The following is a 22,245-nucleotide window of genomic DNA, read 5'->3' on the forward strand; positions in this document are numbered from 1 at the left end:
ATCGTATCCTCTACTTAATTTGAGTACAATTATAATGTCTCGATATTTATAAATACCTTGTAATTGTAGATTTTCCGGCGACACTTTGCTGCCAAGACGTTCGCTCGCGCGATGCAGTTTCTCCATCTTTTCGAATTGAAGTAAGTCGAGTATCGATAAGACTCGAACTTCGCGATCGCGATAGTTATCGATAAGAATCGAACGTCACGCTCGCGACAGTTATCGAGACTGCACTCGTTGGTTAGGTTGTCTTGGTCCTTGACTCGTGCGTAATGCATTTCGCAGCTTTATATTAAAAAAAGCCAGAGAAGTTTCATTACTCGAGACGTCTCGAGACGATCGGTGACTGACGTCGCGAATGTCAAAACGCCTCGCCGGAGCGCTGTTGTAAGGAAATATGGCTGCGACCGCGAAGACCGTATTGCCCGAGGAGAGCGAGCTGACTGTTCAGGAGCTGAATGTCAGCTGGCCGGTGCTGCACACCGCGTCGGTTTATATCGGCAAAGCCTGCGAGTGGTACAACAATGTGAGTTGTTCGATAATCAAATCTTGGCGACGATATTTATACATTTATCCGGCTGTTTAATCGTCTCCCATAGGCTTACATAATGGTTCCAAATCTTTGTTGCAACGTTTGACATGTACCTTTTTGTAAATAATTCCGTGTGACTTCTCTCCTCTTCTTTCGTTTGTTGGTTGCTGGTTTCAACGCACTTCTGGAAATAAAAATGTTTATCTAAATTAGTTTCATTATATGTATACAGATGACTTTCATATGTTTAGTTCACGCAAGATAAATTCTGTGAATATATAAAGTAATATTAGAATTAAATTTTTGTAATTTGAAAAATATTTAAAAAAACAGATATTTATTCAAGTCTCTCTTAATTATAACAAATTTGTCTCTTTCAGGAATTTATGTTATGTAGAGAAGAAGAAGGTGATCCACGTCGTTGCCTCAATGAGGGAAAACACGTGACTGCTTGTGCGATGGGCGTTCTTAAAAAAATGAAGAAACACTGCCTGGAAGATTTTAATGCATACATGTATTGCCTTGAGAGATCATCAGGATCACTGGATCTTACCAAGTATAATATTTTATATCCTACTATATATTTGTTTTATGAAAAGAAAAAATTAATTAAGTCTTTGTTTGTAATAATACGTAACGATTAATATAAATGTCACTTAGGTGCCGGAAAACACAAGCTGCTTTAGATGATTGTGTTCGTAAAAATATGAATATAGAACGTCCACCTTTTGGATATTTTTGCGAGGCCAAAGTACACAATACAGAAAGACCGCGGCCACCACGAAGAGATGAGCCTACAACATTTCCAGATCCAACTCCTGGACTATCAGCTGATATACCACGTGAGAAGGCAAAATACCACAATCGCATTTGGTATAAATCTTAAGTCTCTCGATATATATCATTAGTACTTTGGTCGCGCTGCAAAAGTTATATTCGCAAGATTCATCAAATAATTGGATAATTATAGAGAATCGAGCGTATTGCGATTTGCAGCTTCCGAATGCTGTAGAAACGTTTGTTTCATATGGAAATGCATAGAATTTGCCATTGTACATTATCTTGTGAATATAAATTTGTGAACAACAAAATAAGTGATAAGTTGCTTGATTATTGTTGTTATATCTTGTATAAAATATAAATATAGAATATTATTAATACCATACTCTTTTTGTGTCCTCAATTATATGATACACATTTAATTTCACATAGAACTAATATAATTATCCAATTTATATTAAAATATAAATATATATTATATTTAAAAGATATTGTTACTAAATTTTAAGCATTGTGTATATTTAAAAAATCATTTAAATTAGATTAGGGCAGATTATATATGGGAAAAGATAGAGTATATCTCATGGTTAATGGGATAAGAAAGAGAGATAAAAGAGGTAGTTTAATTTTGTTCGATAAAATTACTTCATTTGTCTTATTTCACATAAGTTCATAACAAAACTAATTGTCATAAAATGAGCAAAAATATATCAACACATCGTTTTGGAAGATATTTAGTAATTAATCAAAACAGTATTGCTTTGTTAATATTACTACGGCATTTTATGTACATGAAACATGATGAACTTTACATTGTCAACTAACTCTCTTTATCAGTCATTCAAAAAAACAATTGTTTGAAAAGCGCGTATATAGATATATATATATATACAGATGTATATATATGTATATATATATATATATCAATGAAATATGTCACATTTCTTGCAAGAACGATCATGTTTAAAACCGATCACATATTAAATACAATACCGGTTTTAATTCTGAAGAGCATACAGTTGTATACTGTCGAAGACATAAATATAGATTCATTGTCATTTAATCAACCAATTATATTTACCTAATTCGTCAAAGAAATGCACAATATTTTTGTGCAATCTACAAGTCCCTGTAGAGCATAATCATGTGTTAGCTCCATGTAATATCATAACCACTCCAGTTTGCACTTGGCGCTAAATGCACACGTCTCCCATTATAAAAAAATGTCACCACGCCACGATATCCGGATCTAGGTACACCGCTCTGTAATATAGAATTTCGCATTACAGAATTTCGAATGTTGTTTAAAAAAAATACGAATTCTAATCAAAAAGATACATTACTCTGAAATCGTCCATTAAACCAAGCAATTTAGTGGTATTTTTAAATGATTGACGAGTGTAATAAGGTATCCGTACTGGACCAGGAGCAACTATGTTTCCACTCTTCAATTCTGAATAGCTAACCACTGTTGACTGATATACTTGGTTGACGAAAGCTATATCATAATTATCCTGTGGAAATTATATAATAATTTACATACACTTTTTTTTATTCAACATGTACATTTAATATTCATTTCCTTACTTTTAGCAAGTAGGATAGATTCATCTTGGTGAAAGGCACAAATTGTTCATTCAGCTTGATGTATTTTAAATGTTTTTCAAAGAATAAGCCACTGGAAATAAAATAATTTTTTACTGTTCTTAAAATTTGCTCAAACTATTAATTAGTCTAAAATTGTAAGATTGATATATTTGGCTGACAATGTTTTTTAAATGTAAATATAATGCATGAAAAAAGACAAGTACTTGCTAACTCCAAGTTTGCCAAATGTCCTGGTTCGCGATATTTCTGGGCGGATGCAAGCTCTATTCTTTCGCTGTTCAGGCTGTCTTATCCAATCATCCCAATATCTGTACGTAAGCAAAAAATATATTATTAAAAAAGCGAGCATTATCAAGAATATATCAATGATAAATAACTTTACATAATAAGTATATGTGTGTATGTGTGCAAAATTATACTCACGATTTTGGCCATTTTGATGCAAGCTCTAACCATAAATCGCGAGTGAGCATCCAACCTAAGCCAGGAAAGAAATCCGTCCTGTAAAGTAAATATGGTGCATGCTCGTCCACCAAGCCAGCTTTACCATTATCATTCCACGCTGACACACACCATAGAGAGCTATCATTCACTAATAAGGGATAAGTTCCCAGGAAGTATTCATAAAAGTCTGGAGCAACGTCCAAGTCATCTATAAAAAAAAAACGCATAAGTAAATTATTCTCATTCAAATATTATCTCGTAGAGATGTTTGTTGTACAAAGTACTTATTCAAATTTATAAGTATGTGATTATTAATCATACCTTCAACAATAATTGCAGTACTATATCCAAGCTTTACAAATACTTGATTTAACGCCCATTTATAGTGACGTGCAATTTTAAAGTATCCTCTAAATTTCTTTTCTTTGGGTGGTATTTCAATATCTGATTGATCAGGTTGCTGAAATGATCATAAAGATTAAGAATTATGTCAGAAAGAGATTAAAATATAATTACATTGAAACATTGAAAGAGAAAATCGAAAGTTTTTATATGACGAGTATGGCAATGTAATTAAATTACACAATAATACCTTTATATGTAGTAACTGATTTCCGTATCTTCCTATGACATCAGCAGTTTGTCGATGTTCACAGTCTTGTGATACAATTATTGGAAATTGTTCTTTACTAGGTCTTAATTTTATTAACTGATCTAGACACCTGTCTACTGTAATACGATTACAAGAAACAACTAAAATAGCTATTATTGGAGATCCATCAGGTAGTTTTTGTTTTAGAGTAGTGCTCTCGTGAATTGCCTCTGTCTAAAATTAAAAATTAAACATTAGCAAGATGTAACAAAAAATCATACATTTATGAATTGTAATTATATTTAACTAATCATTAAAACTGATTTTATATAAAAATTATTATTATATAAATTAATTTATATATATTACAGATAAGATTGTATCACTTGTGGGCTTCTGTTCACTCTTTTTCTGGTTATTATTCTCGATCTTTTGTAACAAGATGCTATCAAATTTCTCGTCTTCATGTTTTTTGTTTGTCTCAATCTCATCTACTGGTAATTGAATAGCATTTGCTTTTTCCTGTTCTTCTAAAACAAATCATATACCATTTTTTATCTATTTTCTTTTTGGTATAAATTTTAGTTTAAATATATAGTATACATTTTTTAAAAATATAGTTTAAAGTAATCTTACTCTTACGACGTTTACTCTCATTAATTCCTTTAAGAAGCTCCTGATTTATAATTATCTGTTGTTTTACTTGTTTTTCTAATCTGCTAATTTGATTTGATAGTTTGTCCTACAAGAATATAAGAACAAAGATATATTATTATTAATACTATAAATTTTCTTACGATAGATGGTAATATGGTAATATTTTTTTTTTTCTTACCTTATCTTGATCCTTGCCGACTGATTGTTGATCCAAAAATAAAAAGTATGTAGCCACAGCCCATAAGACAAGGGACCCAAAAATTATACTGACTGATCTATTCCGCATGACAAAACCAAGTGTCACCTTAGCTGTAACATCAAATCGTATTACAAAGATGATAGAATACAAATAAACAGAGTAAATACAAATACTAACAAGGATTCCACACGCTGCAGTACACGTCAGTACATATTTATTATACATGGATCCCTAATAACGTCTTCAAAGTGTTTTAGTTTTTTCTGCAAAGGAGTAATAACTATTACGACTGCATCACGATGCACTACAGACAATATTGGCATATTAATCTGAAAGTAAATTACTTACATGTATTGATCATATCGTATTCGTATTGGAATCGCAATCGTAAATCACACAGAAGTGTCACACTCCATGTCGCTCAAAGAAAATATTGCTATTTATACAAAATGCATCGTACCAGAAAATACATGACGAAATGCATTATTCAAGTTTCTCACGTGGACAAGGACTGTACGCGTTACGCGAGCGGAAAAGCAACGTAATTTCACTTAACATATGCGTACATCGTCACTCTACGACTCTATGATTATCAACAATAATACTGGATTACTGGAAAAAATAACAAATCACTCGATTGTTTCTTGAACAATGACGATATCGATAAATGTAAAAAATTTCACCAAGTTCAAACGATCAATCACGTGGCGATTAATGACATTTTCCAACAGACTGACATAGAGGTTACTCACCATCATGACACTGGAAGCTTTACTTGGGAAGCAGCGAGACTTGGACCGACTTGATTCACCGTCATTCGCTAATAATTAAATTACTCGAGATTGTCGTGACTCATTCTCGAATATCCGTTCAAGTCGTATCAGAGTCTTGGATGATACAAACGAATGATCCGTGGCGTTGCAGACGGTTGCAGCAGCTGTCAAGCTGGAAGCTTGCAAGTGTATATACAACTCGTATCTCACGTGAGATCCTCTACTGTCGCGGCGGTGTTCGTGATCCGCGATAATACGCCGACGTAACGACTGCGTGGCAGCCGTGACCGCTGCACAAAATAGCGTTTTTTATCATCCTTTATCGTCAAATTGCTCGCCGTTAACTGATACGATCGCGATATGCCGATACGATTGTCCGCGTGATCGGTAGACGCGCGCGCAACCGATATCCGAATCAATTCGAGACCGAGATTACCTCTTAAGGATTCGAGAGATAAGGATCTTCCTCCTCTCTTCGAAGCGCAAAAGCAGTTACTTAATTTCGTTTACTAATTACGGCAAAGAAAAATATAAAATTTATAAATAAAAATTACATATTTTATATCTAATTTTCCATTTCGTTAATTCCATTATAATTCTATTATGTCTAATAAAAGTGTATTGCAAATTTCTATTTGAAAATATTTTGTTACATCAAGACCTTTTTAATGCATCATACAATAGGCTCTCTATTGTCAGAACTGAAATCTTCAAGAGGATATATATATATATATATATATAATGACCTCCAAAATATTACATAAATTTGTTTCATTCTTTATAAGTAATTTAAAAGTTATATCGAATACGCTCTTATTAGACATACGTGCTTTTTGCATGAAGTCTCTTAAGCAATTACGTACTATTTTCTAGAGATTACGGATATAATTTCACGTTACATTATATCATTTATTTTAATTAACTGTGACGCAAGATAAACGTCGGAGGGAAGAACAAAATCGCCTCCTCTGATGAAATCATCGTCGTCGTATGTAGTCGATAGTCTAGTCGGTACCCAATTCAAGTTACCAACATATGATTTTGATAGAACATACGGCGAACATCGGTCTCTCAAGTTCACCACCGTCGCGTTCGCGATTGGCATTGTTTTGTATATTATCAGCGGTCATCCAGGCGCATCATCGCAGTCGAGCGCAAGTACGTGTCGCTGCGCGTGTGTCATGATGTATTTTTCACGGCGCATTTTGACGGTCAACTGATGATCATCGGGAGGCGTCGCGAGGCGTGTTGTGCCTGACATTTTGTTGTCCCTCGGGAATTGATAACGCAAAGAAGACGAAAAAGAGAGAAACCTGAAGAGGAAGATCCGTGACATGAGAGAATCGCGATAGCAACAGCCGCAACGGCGCGAAAATGTACTGTACAACGCTCGGGAGATGGTAACGGAACCGCGATTCGCTTCCTCGAAGCCTATTTCTTTTTTTTTTAATTTTCGCGATAATATAATAAGCATGATGATTCGAGTCATCGGGACTCACAGCACTCTCTTGACAGCTTTTGCAGGAGGGATGCGGTGAGGGCCCTGAGCACCGGCGAAGTCTCCACCGCGTTAAGGCCGTTTTACTTCACTGTTCATCCTGATCTGTTCGGACAATATCCCACGCAGAGGGTGAGCGTTGTTTAACAATTTTCCAGACAGCTATTTTAAATGTATCTCCCACCGAAGTGACGTTGACAAGTCGAATTTCGCATCTTCTTTTCGATGTAAAGCCGAAGTCTATTCAACTTTAAATTCTTGTCTTCGTCGTTTCTTTTCTCCTTTCGTTTTTTTTCAGGTCCTTAAAAATATACATTTGTATCAATTTAAATGTACAATAACAGTAAAACATAACATATACTTTCTTATTTAAGACATTATATTTATATCGGGAGAGAGAGAAAGAGAGAGAGAACAAAGACTAAAGATACAAAGTACAAAGAAAGTATTTAAATGACATTAAATTGCTGTCACGTTGTTTACGCACTTTTGTCTCGCTTCCTCTCACGACGTATGTGAATCACGACGTTTAAAGTGCGTAAAGTATATATGGTGTGTATGCGAATTGTCGACTGCACTCTGTGTGAACAAAACAGTCATCATCGTATTTAACGTGGCGTGACACGATACGCGCGATATTATTTTTAGACACCCGAGAACATGGTTGCGTTTGTAGTGGAATGTTCTTGATGATCTTTGCACGCGTGTACACGAGCGCAAGGTTATTCGAATAGGAATAAATTTTCTGCTATCTCACACACACGTTGGTAATCAGCTGTTCGCTATTTATTTATCAATGAGATGATCGTGCGAACAGGGCTGCGCCGAGACAATGCGATGCCGCGTGATCTATGTCGATATTTCATCTACTTCATCTAAAAAAAAAAAAAAAGAAAAATTGAAAGAAATAGCGAGCATTTTTTTATAAATTTTTGGAATTATTTAATATGCATATTTGTCGTTAAATTTATCTAAAGGTCACAGATATAAAATTAATATCAAGTTCTCTAGTATATATCAGAAATTTAATAAAATATTAATATCGGAGTATATAGATTATTAAAAGATAATAATAAAAATTTTAAATTATATATCCCCTGTTTTTTTCCATACTATCAGAAATTAACAATTAATTGCGATAAATGCATTTCTTTGTGTTTGTGGAACGTATATTAAAAAATACGACTATGATTTGCATATAAATGTAATGTTTACAACTGCGATAATTTAATTCAAACGGATTCAACAGATGTTAATCATAGAAATTAACAAAATATGTGAGGATGTTATGTATTATCTTTTGATTAAATCTAAAATTCGTGATAAAATTTAAAATAAAATTCTATTTATAATTTTATCTATCACGTAACATAATACAAAAAACACATTTGAAAATACACAAAATGCATTAAGAATATAATAATTAAGAAATGTGCAGCAAGTAAAAGTATAAATAGATTTTCGTTCTAAATCATAAATAATAATCCAAAGTAGATTTTAAATATAAAAGAAGAAAATATAAATGTGAGCATAGAAAATATTCTGGCATAATAAATATCATTTTCTTCTGAGAAAATGTTTAAAACACTAAATTAAAAGATGAACTAAGAATGCTTTTTTCTCTTTTTAATTTCAGCTCTCTCCCTTTTATACTTTCAAAATGTTCTTTAAATGTTTAGTTAGTTTTATTAGTATATTCTATTGGTATATTCGCCTCTTTGTTCGAGGCGTTATAATCCATTATAATCACAAAGAAATATAGTCTTTTATAATCACAAAGAAATTTTTTTCTTTCTGTTAATCATCTTCTGATAAAAATGTTTATCAAGCTACAGAGAGATAAAAGATCCAATAAAGATTCCTAGTATTGATAAACTATAGAACCTAAACATATTCTGAAAGATTACATGCCTGTATTGGACCATCAAAATTCTAATCTTATCATTATTCTTATTTACTTATAGACACTTAACATTTTATATGTATAACATTTTTCAATCAATTTTTGATTCAGCAAATGTGCTGATAAAATTTGACTAAACATTTAATGAATATCCTTCATATTATAAATACAATATTTCTCTTATTTTTTTATAAAATATGTTTCTATTAATTACAATTTGTTTTTTATAGACAGTGAACGAGAACTCTCTGAAGCAATTGAGTTCAATCTTAGAAACTCTACAACAGAAGCAACCTATACGACCGACCACTTTACCTTTTTATTTACGTTCTAAAGATGAGAAAGAAGTGAAAGCTGGTAAATTTACACTTGTAAAAATACAATTGAAAGAGAAAGATATTAGACAAACGATACTATCTATTTTAAAAACATGCGATCTACCTACAACATTTGTCGACAAAATCGAGGAACAAAAACCTCCTATCACAAAGTACAAATCCAAATTTTGGCAACGTCCTTATTATGGAGAAAGGGTAGATTTTTCAGAATTGGAAGATGATCCTATTTATGCATCAATAATCATGAAACGAAAAATTAATGTAGAACCAGATACATTAAAGTAAGTGCAATATTATATTCAAATAAAATAAAATAATATCAAGTAGTATTAATATTAATTGATAATATACATGTTTTTTATCAGGGCTTATTTGGACAAACACATCAATGAGGTACACATTAAGTTGGAGGCATGTAGACCTGTGAGGGAGGAAGTAGAGAAATTAGAGAAAATATTGTGTAGCGATTTGGGTTTAAAGGACATTGTATGGGACTGCGGTTGGAATATCACTCATTATCGTGGTTGTTTATTAGCTTTTCAAGCTTTAGCCAAACACCATCCAGAATCGATGGAGGTGTTAAAAAACCGAACTCTCGTATTTGCAAATGATACTGGTATTAGCTTGGAAGGCAATGTTATGCTCAACTCTGGAGAAGTCAGACACAATTGGCTTGATGTAAGTTGAAAACATTAATTTTCTCTCAATTTAAGAAATTTGCCTCCATGTGTAATAAATTCTCTTGTTTTTCGCAGTTAATAAAGAACGTGAGAAAACATGACGCTGTATTATTGAAATTGCCGGCATTTGAGAAAGCAGTGTCCCAAGTGCTCCTCGATATTAAAATCGGTCGACGGTGCGTAATATATTATATTATTTAAGTTATGGTAAGGCTCAGGGTCCTCTATATGTGCAGGAAATTCATGCCTAAAGTAATGGTCGGCCAGTATGAACGACAACTACGACAACTCACGACTACGCTCTCGGACTACCGTGGCAAGAGAAAGTACCCGAGTTCTTGGCCGGCCAGTCTATCGGCTTATGAAATTGTTATAGAAGCGTTAGTATTATTATATAAATACCTTTGTACATAAATAGTTGTTCCATTTAAGCAAATACTTCTCCATAAATGTACAACGATTTTATTGTAGTGAAGCAGGTCCATTGATGCTATCCCCGACTGGACAATTCATCGTGCCATCATCTTGTCCAAGTTTTCTCTTGATGAATTTCATTTCCGAGAATTTAGAGGAAGCTACAAAAAGATTACATCATTATAATAAGTAAGACATTTCATAAAAAGATATTATATTTAATAAATTTCCTTCATATAATAAATATAAAACATTTAATAAATATAATGCATTTTGAATGAATTTAGATAAATATATATAGAATAAATATTGTTACCTATATATATTTGTTGCAGCATAAAGCATGTAGAGCGAGAACTTCACCGTAAAACCATCAAGGAATTAGGTTTAACTGCGCTGAACAAAGATGATAGCATCACACCAGACCTGATGATACAGTGTTGCGAGCGACTACTTTTACACAAAAAAAGTTTAACATCTCTTGAAGGCGTTTTGCTTTGGGTTACTCATTATTACTCTGTTATGAGTGACGGTGTTCTTTGCGTGCCATGGGACTGGAAGTTGTAAAAAAATATTAACAATCATTATTAAAATAAAAAAAGGAATGCATCATGCCATGAATTGTGACAATGCGCATATTTTATAAGTCTCGAGATTTACAGGATACATATACATTATATAATTAAATGATTCTAGCAGTTTAGAACAAATAATTATCTATATATATGAACTAAACTATTATAATAATTTATATTATAATAATTAATACATTATTGCAATAGTTACCAATATATTTTAAATGTTAACTAAGAAACCTATAAATTACTATTATTGTCATGCCTCCAATGAGAATAATCTATGACAAGTTGCTGCGAGAACATCTGTTCTATCGTTCTATGTGCAATTAAAAAAAAAAAAGAATGAAACGTAAACAATAGTGAATTGAAAAATTATTGTATTCTTAAAGTTAAAAAGAAAATTAGTCTTGATACTACTTATAACGATGCTTAGTTTGTTACATAACTTTGGTACTCAATGCTGCATGTTGTATATATAAATGAATGCAGTATACTCACTCATTCACTTTCTATATATTTTTTTAACAGACTTAATCCTATCGATTCAATTTGAAACAGAGCATATAGTTTATATAAATTAAGACTAAAGAATAAAAGATTTTGCAATAACTGATTCTTATGCATTTCTTCATATTGTAAATTTATACTCTATTTAAGTATTGCAAATGCACAATCTATTATTATACTTGTTCCTCTTTAAATTAAACAATTCATTTCTCCTTAAATTTTTATCAATCACGGACTATGATATATGTATAGTCCTGAATATATTTTGTTAAATTCGAATTTAAATTCTCGTGTAGTTTAAACTAATTTTAAATTCTTTGAATTATGTGTGTAATTTTTTTTTTCTTAATTAATTATGTTCTTTTCTTATAGAAATGATATAGTAACACCAATTTATCACTTATTTCGAGTACTTAAATTACTGTCTATCAGTATTTTAAGTACTCGAAATAAGTGATAAATTGACGTTACTAGTGATACATTTTTCTACAAGGGCTTATCTACATTTACTTTATCAATTTAAGCTTAAATTTCATAGTTTATAAAATATCGATAAATAAAGAACAAATTTCCTGATAACAAAGTGCGATATCGACAATTGTGACTCGTGTTACTTTTTCATAATAATAATACAAATATCTACATATATACTTCTTATCTTACATGTGTCTTACATATTCAACAATTAATGGAGCTTCATTAATGCAGGTGTAATGCTTTTGTTTCTGATAAATGACGAGCGTTTTCTGCAAAAACGCGCCGGATGAAAGAATTTTAAATATAACAGCCATTAAGCAGTTTCGCCACCCACGAGATTCGAAAGTCCCTATATTATTTTTAAGGCTCTACTCAACTCTACTGATCGCTATGGTGACGTAAAGGATTGTGCTGATACACAATCAAATATGGACGGAGATCGTTGCTTAGCAACCATTTGAAAGATACAAACAAAATAAAAACATTACAAATGCATGCACATGCTAATTTTCATATTTTAGGATATTTTCTGCATAAATGATAAATGAATTCCTTAAACACAAAGCAATATACGGTGATTGTGATCCTGCAATATGTTATATTGTTTTTTGACATTTGTGTAAATTCATTCGCAAGTTTTGCAAGACAGCATCCGACAGATTTGCTGGTACTTTATATGTACGTAATAATTTTTGTTGAATTTTTATTATCATATTATTGTGAGAATTGTGTTGAATTATTGCACTAGTTTTTTTTTTCAGTATCCAAGATTTTTGCCTTATCGCAGCCCTTACTCTTCTCTTGGTGAACTTCTTTTCTACCTATATTTTCCAGGTACTATATAGCAATTTTTCTCATGTCTATAATATTCCAGTTTCCAATCTTATGTTACAAAAGAAATATATTTAACAGAGATATGTAAAGCTTAAAATATCTGAAATCACTTTTCAGGCAGGTTTGATACAACTGTTATATACAAGATTCCGCATGACATTGGTATTGTGTATAATATATATGATATTATCAATCAGTTTGCATACATGGCATATTACGATACATTGGTCAGCGCCGTTAAAACATTATTGGACAAAAGGATTTCATATTCTTTATTCTATACACAGAACAGGTGAAATATCAGAAAATTTGCAAGAATCTCTCTTTGATAAAGATATTATGATTAAAAGTTTTATATAAAGTTGCAGTGTTGTACTATTACTTCTATAAAAGAGCCTCCCTGAGAATTGGTGATCCAAGATTTTACAAAGGCTCTGTTTGGGTACAAAAACAATTAAGTATAGCATAACTATGTAAATAAAAAATTTTTTAATTATAATTGTATGTAATCGTAATAATACAAATGTAAGAATACATCTGTTTATATTTTCAAATTTACATTACATTTTAAGCTACTTATACAGTGCCTTTGTATTTATACAAATTCATTTACAATGATATTACATAGATAAAACAAGGTTGGCATGCAATTCATATATGCCAAACTATATCTAAAATACCTGCATTTGTATATTGTACACATACAAATATTTACATTTATATATACACTGTAAAATTACTATTATAAAGTGTCTTTATACATTTTCTTATCATTAAAATCATGAAAAAAGCAAATTTTATATATTAAAAAAGAATTATATTGATATATATATGAAAAGTAAATATAGCATCATTCTCTAAGAGATTTTATATTCTGATTTTTTTATAAGTACCACTTTTTGATGTATATATATAATAATTTCTTTAATTCTATATCTCAATACCAAGTTTGATTTACATGTAGATTATAATACTTGTGATTTTTATATTGCATCCCAAAACATAAAATTTTTTGTTAATAATTGTTTAACTGCCTTTTTAGAGAAATAAGAAAAATATAGATTTATATACATGAAATTTTTGTTTATCCATTTTGTATCAATTGTTGTGTACCAATATACAATATGTCAGACTTGTATCAATATAAATTCTTTATAGTTAATATCCTCTAAAAAACATATATGTTTCTATTTCCTTGATTTAAATCATAGTATAAATTTAGATTATATAATATTTATATAATATTATATATATAATATTATTTTGCAATATAATATTACAAACAAATAATTCTAATGACATAGAATCAGGTATTATACTTTAGCCAGGAAATTATACTTATAAGAAATATTACAGCAATTGTTGGTTTTCACATATTATATAATAATGTACAAATTATATTTAATACATAGTGCAAGTTGAATCAATCAAATTATCACCAATTAACTATTATTACATTTGCATCAATAATCCACTTTTTGAATTAACACACTGAATGCCCTTTATTATAATTACTGTTAATATATAAATTAAAAATTAAAATACTTGCAATAAAAAAATCATAATACTTTTAAATTTCTTCACAATCTTAATATATTAAATACTGTCATCAGAGAGATAAATGCACAAATGCTATTGGTATAAACTGGATTATTTCTACATCTAATATTCGAATTTTATCAGCACTAAAATGTTCTAAGCATAATAATACGGATAATAATTCAATCATATTACATATTCTATTATTGTATGCTTTTAAATAAAAGCATATAACAATTTAAAATAATAATTATACACATATAAATTTAAGATAATGAAATTTTAGTGCAGATGGCAAGACATGCAAAAATTCAATGTGTTCCATAATGAATTTGAAATTTAAATTCTTTTGGAGATAAAACTATACAATATGAAGCATTCTATTAGATTCGTATTAACAAAATATCATTATTAAACAATTCATTGACGATATTAATGTGATGATTGGATATATCTTTAACTTACTATATATGATTTTTGACAATTTTTTAAATTAGTTACAAAATCTTTGCACAATTGTTTCAGCATTTACTTTTTAATTTCATGATAAACAATCCCGAAATATTAGAACAGATTAGTTTTAATAAAACAGAATAGTTATTTTTATTAAAATATCAGGTACAATATATCTTATTATGCAAACTGGGATATAATAGCCTTTATATTTTCTTTTAAAGGTATTCTATCCCAAAATATATTTTTATACATCTAAATAATTTGCACAACTTTTCACTTTTTTCTATATTTTACTATCCTTATTGGTTGTAATTTTTTTCATTATATATATATAACTATAACTTATTCAGAATTAAAGAAATCACATTACATTGATGTATTCGGCATTGTGCGTTTAGAAATCTATTCCGATAATAATCGACCGTTTTTATATCAAATCTTAGGAATGCATTTGATACAAACAAAAACAAAGTTGACCAAATTTATTTTATATGACTATATAATACGTAAATATGTAATATAATACATAATATATACATATGTGTATTACATATTATATATGTGTCTAAGATATGTAAGCTAATACATAACATATATATATATATATATATATATATATATATATATAAAATATGTATGTTATGTATTATATTACGAAATTGATTCAAGAAGAATCTGAAAATATCTCCATAAAAATACACACACACATAAATGTTATATATTACAGAAATATCCAAAATGTGAAAAAGACAACTTTGTTTTCATTCATATCGTATGTGATATTTTTAACATTTTATATAAAAACGGTTGACTACTATCACGGTACATTTCTAAACGCACAACCGAATACATCAATGTAATGTGATTTCTTTAATTCTATATAAGTTGTATATAAGTTATATAATGAAGAAAATTAAAACTAAAGATAATAAAATGTTAAAGAAAGCAAAGATTGTGCAAATTATTTCAATGTACAAAAATTCTGGGATAGACTTTATATTTTTTAAGGATATTTCAGCAGTGTGCATTTAGAAATCTGTCGTATTTGATACTAACGAAAATAAAGTTGTCATACATTTTAATTATTTATATAATTACTTTATATATATATATATATATATATATATATATATATATATATATGTATATATACACACTATATGTATATATATATACACACACATATATATGTATATATATAAAGTAATATATATATATTGTACACTTGTACAAGAGTTTTCTCTAGCATATTATTTTAGACTTACACTATGTACGTTAGATTTGACATGTACATTACGAAAATATCGTCTATAGTAAAGTATTTTTCAAACAATTTTTTCCATTAATTTTAGAATACCTTTTACACCTGCATGGTATGATTGCCATGTAGGAAAAGTAGTTTATCGATCAGGTGAGGTGGTATTGTTGCTCGCTTTGTATCGTATTGTATTTGTACGTCTGCCGGAATGCGCGTAGGTGGTGCGCAACATGCAGGTACGCAATGATATCTGTTTGCCAGTTTGGCCAAATTCGGACATTTCGCAGATACTTTAGACCACCATTGCAAGGGACAATAATCAAGCGGTGCTGTAGATTCCGATTGATATTGCACAACTTCGAGATCCGCTTTTTCCTCCGCTGGCATTCCAGTTTTGGTTGAGCATAAACCACCAAGTAAGAGTTTCATACCTGCAATTACATATATCATTAATAATTATTTCACATAATTTTCTTTCTAAGACCCATTACATATAATTATCGCCCAAGTATACCTGATCTAGGTCTTTTACTTTGTACTGTTTCTTCTGCTTCAGTCTTTATAGTGATATCCTCAGATTCTTCTTGAATCAATTTTGTCAACATTTCCTTTATGGGAGCACTAACTATATTTTTATCCTCTTCGGTAACATATGGCAATGACTTAAATCTGTAATGGAAAATAAAGGATCTTACCAATGGCATCCTTGAGAATATTTAACATATTAAAATAATTTTCATACTACTATACCTAGGATCTAAAGTAGTTGCAATTTGTAAGAGCAATGTAACATTGCACTCTGCGTATCGTTCACATAACATATCTGACAAGGATTCTTTAAGTGTTTTAGCAGTATCACTATCAGATTCTTTGACTTTAAGATGTGAAGATACAAGTTGCCATAGTAATGGCTTTAACAATGATATTAGAGGCATTTTTTCTTCACTTAATGTCATAATAGTAACTTTGAATGGTTCAAGAACACCCACAAGATCCTCCATAACTTTCCATTGTTCATTAGTAATTTCAAACATCTCTTGATCTATTCCTTCCAAATTTTCTAATATAGATGTGACTATATTACGACGCAGTACCATTTGCTCTAACATGTTATATGTTGATATCCATACAACTGGATAATCCAACAACATAGCATTTTCTTCCAACTATAATAAAAAATAACAACTGTTATAAAACATTTGTAAAATATTTCATATTAAATCATTTATGAACTGTAGGAAATATTTTAAGATTTCAGTTTTAATAACAAAGATAATTAATAACAATAAAATAATTTAATTTGTGCCAAAAAGCTAATGTACCTCCAACAATTGTTCCTGCATAATTAATGCGGTAGCTGCAGCTGGATGACTTACAATAGCTCCAATGACTGATCTGCATTTGGATAATATGATAGATACTTCAGCATTATCGAAACAAGCTTGTGCACATACTTGTAGAGTATGAAGCAAGCACGGCACTAAAGTCAAGCCACGATTACTTAATGCCATTAGTAATTCTGTTCTAGAAGTACTAACAACCACTGCTGTTATTCTCTCCACTTTAAGATCCCACTCAAGTAAAAGAGAATCAATAGTACTGCCCCAATGAGATTCTTCCCAATCTAATGGTGCATGAAGAGTACTTAAAATTTTACACTCCAATGTAGCCTCTCCAACATTTTGGTAATAAATTGATACAGTAACAAAATTCTCTTCATTGTTTGATTTCCATTCTTCAATTGTTAATGCTAGCTCTGAAGCCATGCAGGATAGTGAATTAGCCACGGATTCTCGAAAAGTATCGTATATTCTTGGTATTATCTCCTCCTCTAATTTATTCTTACTAGGGATCTCGCATGGCGAGCGTAAAGTAGCTACCAGTCTTTGAAATCCGCGACCCTCTACAATCTCTGGCAATTGCAGATCCATTACAATGAATTCCGCTATAGCATCCGAAACAGTTTTTATATCCAGTTTCATATCAGACTGGTTCGTCATATTTTCCTCCGACATGAGGAACGCCACATTCTGACTGCCGCCATTAATCCCACCTCCACCCTTGATCATTACTCTCAGTGGTTGACCAATGGTAATGTCATCCTCCATATTTGATAGACTTATGTTAGGATCTGTAACAAATTGTATATCACCGTCAATCTGGACAGTGCCATCTGTGTTGGTGGTATAGATGTATTTCGTCGGGCTCAGGCCTGCCTTCAACAGTCTCTTTTGTGCTTTCCGTTCCTTGTTCTCCTGGGTAACAATTTGCCTGGACGGAGGATTCGACGATTCCAGCTCCAACAGTTCCTGGGCATGCTTGTTTTGCAGATGCATACGAAGATTGCTGGTGTTACGGTTGTAGGCGATTTGCGTCTTGCACAATATACAGACTATCTTCACCTTAGTGAGGATGTCACCGTCGTCTGTGGCCGGGAAGCCGAAAAACTTCCAGTAGATGCTCCTCATTGACGGCGGTACCACCAGTTTCTTATACGTATACGTGTGCTTCTCCTCCATCAATTTCGTCAATACCATTTGCAAGTCGTTCTTGGCGTCCTCGGCCGCGCTGGCCACCTTCGTCGGGCCATTCGGCAACGTAGACTGCTGCTTGTTATCCATGATGCTCCGTTCGACGATCAGCACGCGATCACCGGCGTCGGTGCATGTATGTTGTTGTTTGCCTACCACAGAAATTCGTATTTATCAGTATTTGCAATCATAAATATACGCGCGCTTCCACCTTTTTGCAAATAATAATGCTCATATCAAAATGGTGGTATTTCATTGCATAATTTAACTCCGGAGGAAAACGCATCCTGTCGCAATAAACGTGTCCGAGCCGCCACAAAAGTGGTTGCACGATGAATTTACCGCGAGAGCACGCGTATTCCGATATATCTAATCTCACCTCGTGCCTCTGTCGATGAATTATTTCGCGGATATCGAAGTTCAATTCCTCGCGTCGAAAGAAACGATGGCCCGGGGATCGACTCGTTTGCAACAATGCGATATCGACTTTTACACCCGTTTGTCCGAGAGGAATATCGTTATATATCTATAGACCTCGTCTGATCGATTCGAGTATCATCGTAATGGCGAATGGATCGGCGGCATAAAATAGAAAAAATTAACCACGAGGAGAAACTCGCGTTATCATACGGACTAAACGTTGGACAAACTCGAGCTCGTCTAGGACGAACGTGATTGGCTGAAGTGCGATGGCGCATCCAATCAGCCTTGTTGTTTCTTCTTGCCCAAAACTATAACTTTATTCACTCTCTAGTAATTTTCTTGCCTCTATGGTCACTCTTAGCTGAGCCGGAAATTTGGCGGGAAAATATTTCGAAGCACATTGCGAAGGTAAATACGAGCTTATAGCGGAGGTTGCCTGAGGATCTGTCAATGGAATCTGATGAAAAGTAAGTTTAATAAAATTGTTAAATTATCTTCATGTAATGTTATTCTCTACTTCTTTTTTTACATTAAGGAAAGACGTTCGCACAAAAGAGGATGTCCAGCAGATTTTGGAGCTAGCAACAATTAAAGAGTCCGATTTAAATTCTACGACGCAATGCCTGTATCCTATGCAAGATCACAAGGCTGATGATTTAATGTTATTGGAGGTGGACAAACATATCTGGGAAGCGTTAAACGAAGGGGACACGTATGTGTCTTTTACAATGCATTGTTATAACATGAATATATTCACAGTTATTATTTCGTAAAGTAGATCCTTGAGTGATCCTGTTTGAATACTAACTATACAATTCCTGTTCTGCAGAATAAAATGATGATTACAGTTGATTTTGTGATAATAGAGTATCATTCCGTGGCAACAAACATGATGATGGTATATTGTGCACAAACACTCGGACCTATGAAATTAAAGAGGCAGAGATATCCAATTCATGGTTATTGGTACCAAATTTGAAGCTGAGCAAGGCAACAAATGAAGCTGAAATAACTGAGAGAACTGTAGAGAGACGAAACATAAAGAAGATATTTACCTCCTACTATGAGGTATGTATATTAAATATCTGAATAAAATATTGAATTGTATGACTGGATTCATAATTCTAATTTTCTTTCAGGTGAAAGAAACTAAACCTAATCTAGCAAAATTGTCTATTCTCCTTAACTCATCATCTTTTAATGGATTGGAATATGAATCTATAATAGACCCAAAGACATTATATAGTTGGGAGAGATTACAAAGTGAATTACAAGCTAGTGATTATGAATTGAGACAGGCATTAGCAGATTTTTTAATAGCTGAAATAGATGGTAATAGTTTTAATTTGTATTGGACTATTTTTTACTCATACAAACAATTCATTAAAACTTTTGTTTCTGTATTAAGGTCATTTGCGTCTCATATCATTCGATACAGAAGCAAGAAGTCTGAATTTTATGTTGGACTATTTTGGAGAACAGACTTGGGAAATAGATGAAGTAGATAAAGAGAATACATTTGAATGTCTAAAGGAGCTTATTCATGAACCAGTATTTAATGCTATATTCGACAGATATGCAGAAATAAGCACAAAGACAAAAGATGACAATAGTCCATTGTACAAGTATGTACATTATTAATATATTTTGTAGTAATTAATGGAAAAATTTGATAAATACGAATTTATATTTTCTAAAGATACAATTTTACAGGTATGACGAAAGAAAATGCTGTGCAATGATAGCAAAAATTCTTCTTGCTGCTTCTCCTGTCACAGAGTACAAAGAATTTATGGAAACATGGAACATTGGTACTCCTGAAAGTATGTAATTAATGAGTTTGGAATCAATTGCAATGATGAAATTTCTCTGTTCTAAATTTATAATCTTTTATTTTTTTCTTCTAGAGATGAATCCAAAAGAGGAGTATTTGTGTGGATCTGCTCTTGTAACATACAATGCTTCAAAAATGCAAAGAGAGATTGTATCTTGCCCAGAGGCGGATTTACCCAACAACATTCATGATAGACTTAATGAACTTTTCCAAATTAAGGCTAAATGGACTGTTGAAGAGATAACACCTTATATCATGTAAGTAAAAAAAAAGTATGTTGTTCATTAGTTTGAATCTTATGCAATTATTTTTTTTTTAGCCGTTTTACAAAAGGTACAATGAATGTTAATGCTCTTTTAACAAAATACGCTAGATGTTCTACAAAAAATGGATTAAAGTATTATGGGTCAAAACATGGCAAATAAGATATTGCAATAATTTGTGGCATGCATTAAATTGCCATGCAATAAATATTGATTGATGCAGTAACATTAATTAACACATGATATTAATTAATTATATTAATGCTAGGGCAATTTTTCTGAGTTTTCTGTAGTGTTAAAATCATACGCGCAGTTTATTTTGCTTGTGATCATGTGTAATACATATAGTTACATTTACACAATTTATAAATATTTTTAAGATGAAATGAGATTACATATGATTTATTTTTATCATCCTTTCATTAATATAACAACGACATTATTGGCAATATATATCGTATCTTGTCTATCAAAAGACCAGAATATAATATTAAAGAACAATGATTAATTTCAGCAATCAAATAACTCTTATGTTATCCCATTGACTATAAAATCGCCATTTTATTAGAAGCATTTTGCCAAATCGAAATTTTCATTAATATACAACATTATATAATATATAGTAATTATATATAATATTCTTAATTATATATAATTATATATAATTAAATATAATATTCTCTTCCCAGGAGTGCAGTGAATTAAATAATTGTGAATTACACTTCTAATTTGAATGTAATCTCATCACGAGTTAAATATAATAAAATTTATATAAATATATTTTTGATACATAAAATATATAGAATAAATTTAATTATAAATGATAATGAAAAAAATCTTGGAAAAGTACAAAAAATTTATATGGATTTAAAAAATAAAATTAAAAAATAAAATTTATGTAAAGAGATATTTTTATTGATTTTTATAGAATGCAATTTTTATACTACTTTAATATAATATCCATTTAAAGAGATATTCAAGACTTATAATACTGCATCTGGAGAATAAAAGACAAATTGTCATAAATAATTTGTAATTTAATATTTGCAAGAAAAAGTGATAAAAAACTTATGTAAAAAATGTGTATCATTACATTGCAGAATGTAGATTATCAAATTGGCGATTTA

General features: G+C 31.1%; 7 protein-coding genes across 11 annotated transcripts in view; 4 read left to right on the forward strand and 3 right to left on the reverse strand.

Annotated features, from left to right (window-relative positions):
• The window catches only part of LOC114936958 (carcinine transporter), a 39,630-nt gene extending 39,170 nt beyond the window's left edge, over positions 1–460 (reverse strand). The window contains exon 1 of the mRNA XM_029310321.2: positions 57–460. The gene's annotated coding sequence lies outside the window, so the exon portion shown is untranslated. The remainder of the gene's footprint in view (positions 1–56) is intronic.
• On the forward strand, positions 209–1,697 carry ND-19 (NADH dehydrogenase [ubiquinone] 1 alpha subcomplex subunit 8). Its single transcript, XM_029310331.2, has 3 exons — positions 209–526; positions 913–1,088; positions 1,193–1,697. Exons 1-3 carry the CDS (start codon positions 398–400, stop codon positions 1,416–1,418), a joined length of 531 nt encoding a protein of 176 aa, XP_029166164.1. The 5' UTR covers positions 209–397; the 3' UTR covers positions 1,419–1,697.
• Positions 1,281–7,798, reverse strand: Mgat1 (alpha-1,3-mannosyl-glycoprotein 2-beta-N-acetylglucosaminyltransferase). 2 transcript variants are annotated; one of them, XM_029310329.2, is made up of 15 exons: positions 7,571–7,798; positions 7,085–7,384; positions 5,565–5,875; positions 5,161–5,424; positions 4,990–5,075; positions 4,792–4,922; positions 4,593–4,698; positions 4,326–4,486; positions 3,957–4,190; positions 3,686–3,824; positions 3,344–3,572; positions 3,124–3,228; positions 2,900–2,990; positions 2,656–2,826; positions 1,281–2,575 (listed from the first exon to the last, which is right to left on the reverse strand). In XM_029310329.2, the coding sequence occupies exons 6-15, from the start codon at positions 4,897–4,899 to the stop codon at positions 2,462–2,464; spliced, it is 1,458 nt and encodes a 485-aa protein (XP_029166162.1). In that variant the 5' UTR covers positions 4,900–4,922; positions 4,990–5,075; positions 5,161–5,424; positions 5,565–5,875; positions 7,085–7,384; positions 7,571–7,798; the 3' UTR covers positions 1,281–2,461. The 2 variants fall into 2 exon arrangements, with proteins under 2 accessions (XP_029166162.1, XP_029166163.1); XM_029310330.2 differs by lacking the exons at positions 7,085–7,384; positions 7,571–7,798 and having other exon boundaries at positions 4,326–4,483; positions 5,565–6,088.
• On the forward strand, positions 6,704–11,605 carry LOC114936960 (T-cell activation inhibitor, mitochondrial). Of its 2 annotated transcripts, none has more exons than XM_029310327.2 (8): positions 6,704–6,985; positions 7,101–7,215; positions 9,217–9,605; positions 9,690–10,002; positions 10,080–10,180; positions 10,223–10,384; positions 10,476–10,607; positions 10,754–11,605. In XM_029310327.2, the coding sequence occupies exons 1-8, from the start codon at positions 6,960–6,962 to the stop codon at positions 10,983–10,985; spliced, it is 1,470 nt and encodes a 489-aa protein (XP_029166160.2). In that variant the 5' UTR covers positions 6,704–6,959; the 3' UTR covers positions 10,986–11,605. The 2 variants fall into 2 exon arrangements, with proteins under 2 accessions (XP_029166160.2, XP_029166161.2); XM_029310328.2 differs by having other exon boundaries at positions 10,241–10,384.
• A 704-nt stretch (positions 11,606–12,309) lies between these two features.
• LOC114936886 (transmembrane protein 138) lies at positions 12,310–13,372 on the forward strand. 2 transcript variants are annotated; one of them, XM_085486920.1, is made up of 4 exons: positions 12,310–12,647; positions 12,742–12,817; positions 12,915–13,106; positions 13,177–13,372. In XM_085486920.1, the coding sequence occupies exons 1-4, from the start codon at positions 12,525–12,527 to the stop codon at positions 13,281–13,283; spliced, it is 498 nt and encodes a 165-aa protein (XP_085343046.1). In that variant the 5' UTR covers positions 12,310–12,524; the 3' UTR covers positions 13,284–13,372. The 2 variants fall into 2 exon arrangements, with proteins under 2 accessions (XP_085343046.1, XP_029166060.1); XM_029310227.2 differs by having other exon boundaries at positions 12,339–12,658; positions 12,742–12,814; positions 12,932–13,106.
• A 1,905-nt stretch (positions 13,373–15,277) lies between these two features.
• LOC114936879 (E3 SUMO-protein ligase ZBED1) lies at positions 15,278–19,110 on the reverse strand. Of its 2 annotated transcripts, none has more exons than XM_029310218.2 (5): positions 18,978–19,110; positions 17,390–18,750; positions 16,818–17,233; positions 16,582–16,736; positions 15,278–16,498 (listed from the first exon to the last, which is right to left on the reverse strand). In XM_029310218.2, exons 2-5 carry the CDS (start codon positions 18,686–18,688, stop codon positions 16,170–16,172), a joined length of 2,199 nt encoding a protein of 732 aa, XP_029166051.1. In that variant the 5' UTR covers positions 18,689–18,750; positions 18,978–19,110; the 3' UTR covers positions 15,278–16,169. The 2 variants fall into 2 exon arrangements, with proteins under 2 accessions (XP_029166051.1, XP_029166050.1); XM_029310217.2 differs by lacking the exon at positions 18,978–19,110 and adding an exon at positions 18,810–18,968.
• A 255-nt stretch (positions 19,111–19,365) lies between these two features.
• On the forward strand, positions 19,366–21,504 carry LOC114936881 (sister chromatid cohesion protein DCC1). Its single transcript, XM_029310219.2, has 8 exons — positions 19,366–19,488; positions 19,557–19,733; positions 19,888–20,089; positions 20,161–20,353; positions 20,430–20,646; positions 20,735–20,844; positions 20,929–21,112; positions 21,175–21,504. Exons 1-8 carry the CDS (start codon positions 19,472–19,474, stop codon positions 21,278–21,280), a joined length of 1,206 nt encoding a protein of 401 aa, XP_029166052.1. The 5' UTR covers positions 19,366–19,471; the 3' UTR covers positions 21,281–21,504.
• The last annotated feature ends 741 nt before the right edge of the window (positions 21,505–22,245 follow it).

The sequence above is a fragment of the Nylanderia fulva genome, unplaced genomic scaffold, assembly GCF_048542155.1.
Source record: "Nylanderia fulva isolate GAGA-0341 unplaced genomic scaffold, ASM4854215v1 Scaffold11, whole genome shotgun sequence".
In the NCBI taxonomy this organism is placed as follows: domain Eukaryota; kingdom Metazoa; phylum Arthropoda; class Insecta; order Hymenoptera; family Formicidae; genus Nylanderia; species Nylanderia fulva.

Coding starts and splice junctions, on each gene's coding strand:
- ND-19 (XM_029310331.2), top strand. CDS start 398: ATGGCTGCGACCGCGAAGACCGTATTGCCCGAGGAGAGCGAGCTGACT. Junction 527..912: donor CCTGCGAGTGGTACAACAAT/GTGAGTTGTTCG, acceptor TGTCTCTTTCAG/GAATTTATGTTATGTAGAGA. Junction 1,089..1,192: donor GGATCACTGGATCTTACCAA/GTATAATATTTT, acceptor AATGTCACTTAG/GTGCCGGAAAACACAAGCTG.
- Mgat1 (XM_029310329.2), bottom strand. CDS start 4,899: ATGCGGAATAGATCAGTCAGTATAATTTTTGGGTCCCTTGTCTTATGG. Junction 4,699..4,791: donor TCGGCAAGGATCAAGATAAG/GTAAGAAAAAAA, acceptor ATATTCTTGTAG/GACAAACTATCAAATCAAAT. Junction 2,576..2,655: donor GTTTAATGGACGATTTCAGA/GTAATGTATCTT, acceptor TCTATATTACAG/AGCGGTGTACCTAGATCCGG.
- LOC114936960 (XM_029310327.2), top strand. CDS start 6,960: ATGTACTGTACAACGCTCGGGAGATG. Junction 9,606..9,689: donor GTAGAACCAGATACATTAAA/GTAAGTGCAATA, acceptor GTTTTTTATCAG/GGCTTATTTGGACAAACACA. Junction 10,385..10,475: donor TATGAAATTGTTATAGAAGC/GTTAGTATTATT, acceptor ATTTTATTGTAG/TGAAGCAGGTCCATTGATGC.
- LOC114936886 (XM_085486920.1), top strand. CDS start 12,525: ATGAATTCCTTAAACACAAAGCAATATACGGTGATTGTGATCCTGCAA. Junction 12,818..12,914: donor CTACCTATATTTTCCAGGTA/CTATATAGCAAT, acceptor AGCTTAAAATAT/CTGAAATCACTTTTCAGGCA. Junction 13,107..13,176: donor TTATTCTATACACAGAACAG/GTGAAATATCAG, acceptor TTTTATATAAAG/TTGCAGTGTTGTACTATTAC.
- LOC114936879 (XM_029310218.2), bottom strand. CDS start 18,688: ATGGATAACAAGCAGCAGTCTACGTTGCCGAATGGCCCGACGAAGGTG. Junction 16,737..16,817: donor GCAACTACTTTAGATCCTAG/GTATAGTAGTAT, acceptor TTTCCATTACAG/ATTTAAGTCATTGCCATATG. Junction 16,499..16,581: donor AAGTAAAAGACCTAGATCAG/GTATACTTGGGC, acceptor ATGTAATTGCAG/GTATGAAACTCTTACTTGGT.
- LOC114936881 (XM_029310219.2), top strand. Junction 20,845..20,928: donor GAACATTGGTACTCCTGAAA/GTATGTAATTAA, acceptor TTTTTCTTCTAG/AGATGAATCCAAAAGAGGAG. Junction 21,113..21,174: donor GAGATAACACCTTATATCAT/GTAAGTAAAAAA, acceptor TTTTTTTTTTAG/CCGTTTTACAAAAGGTACAA.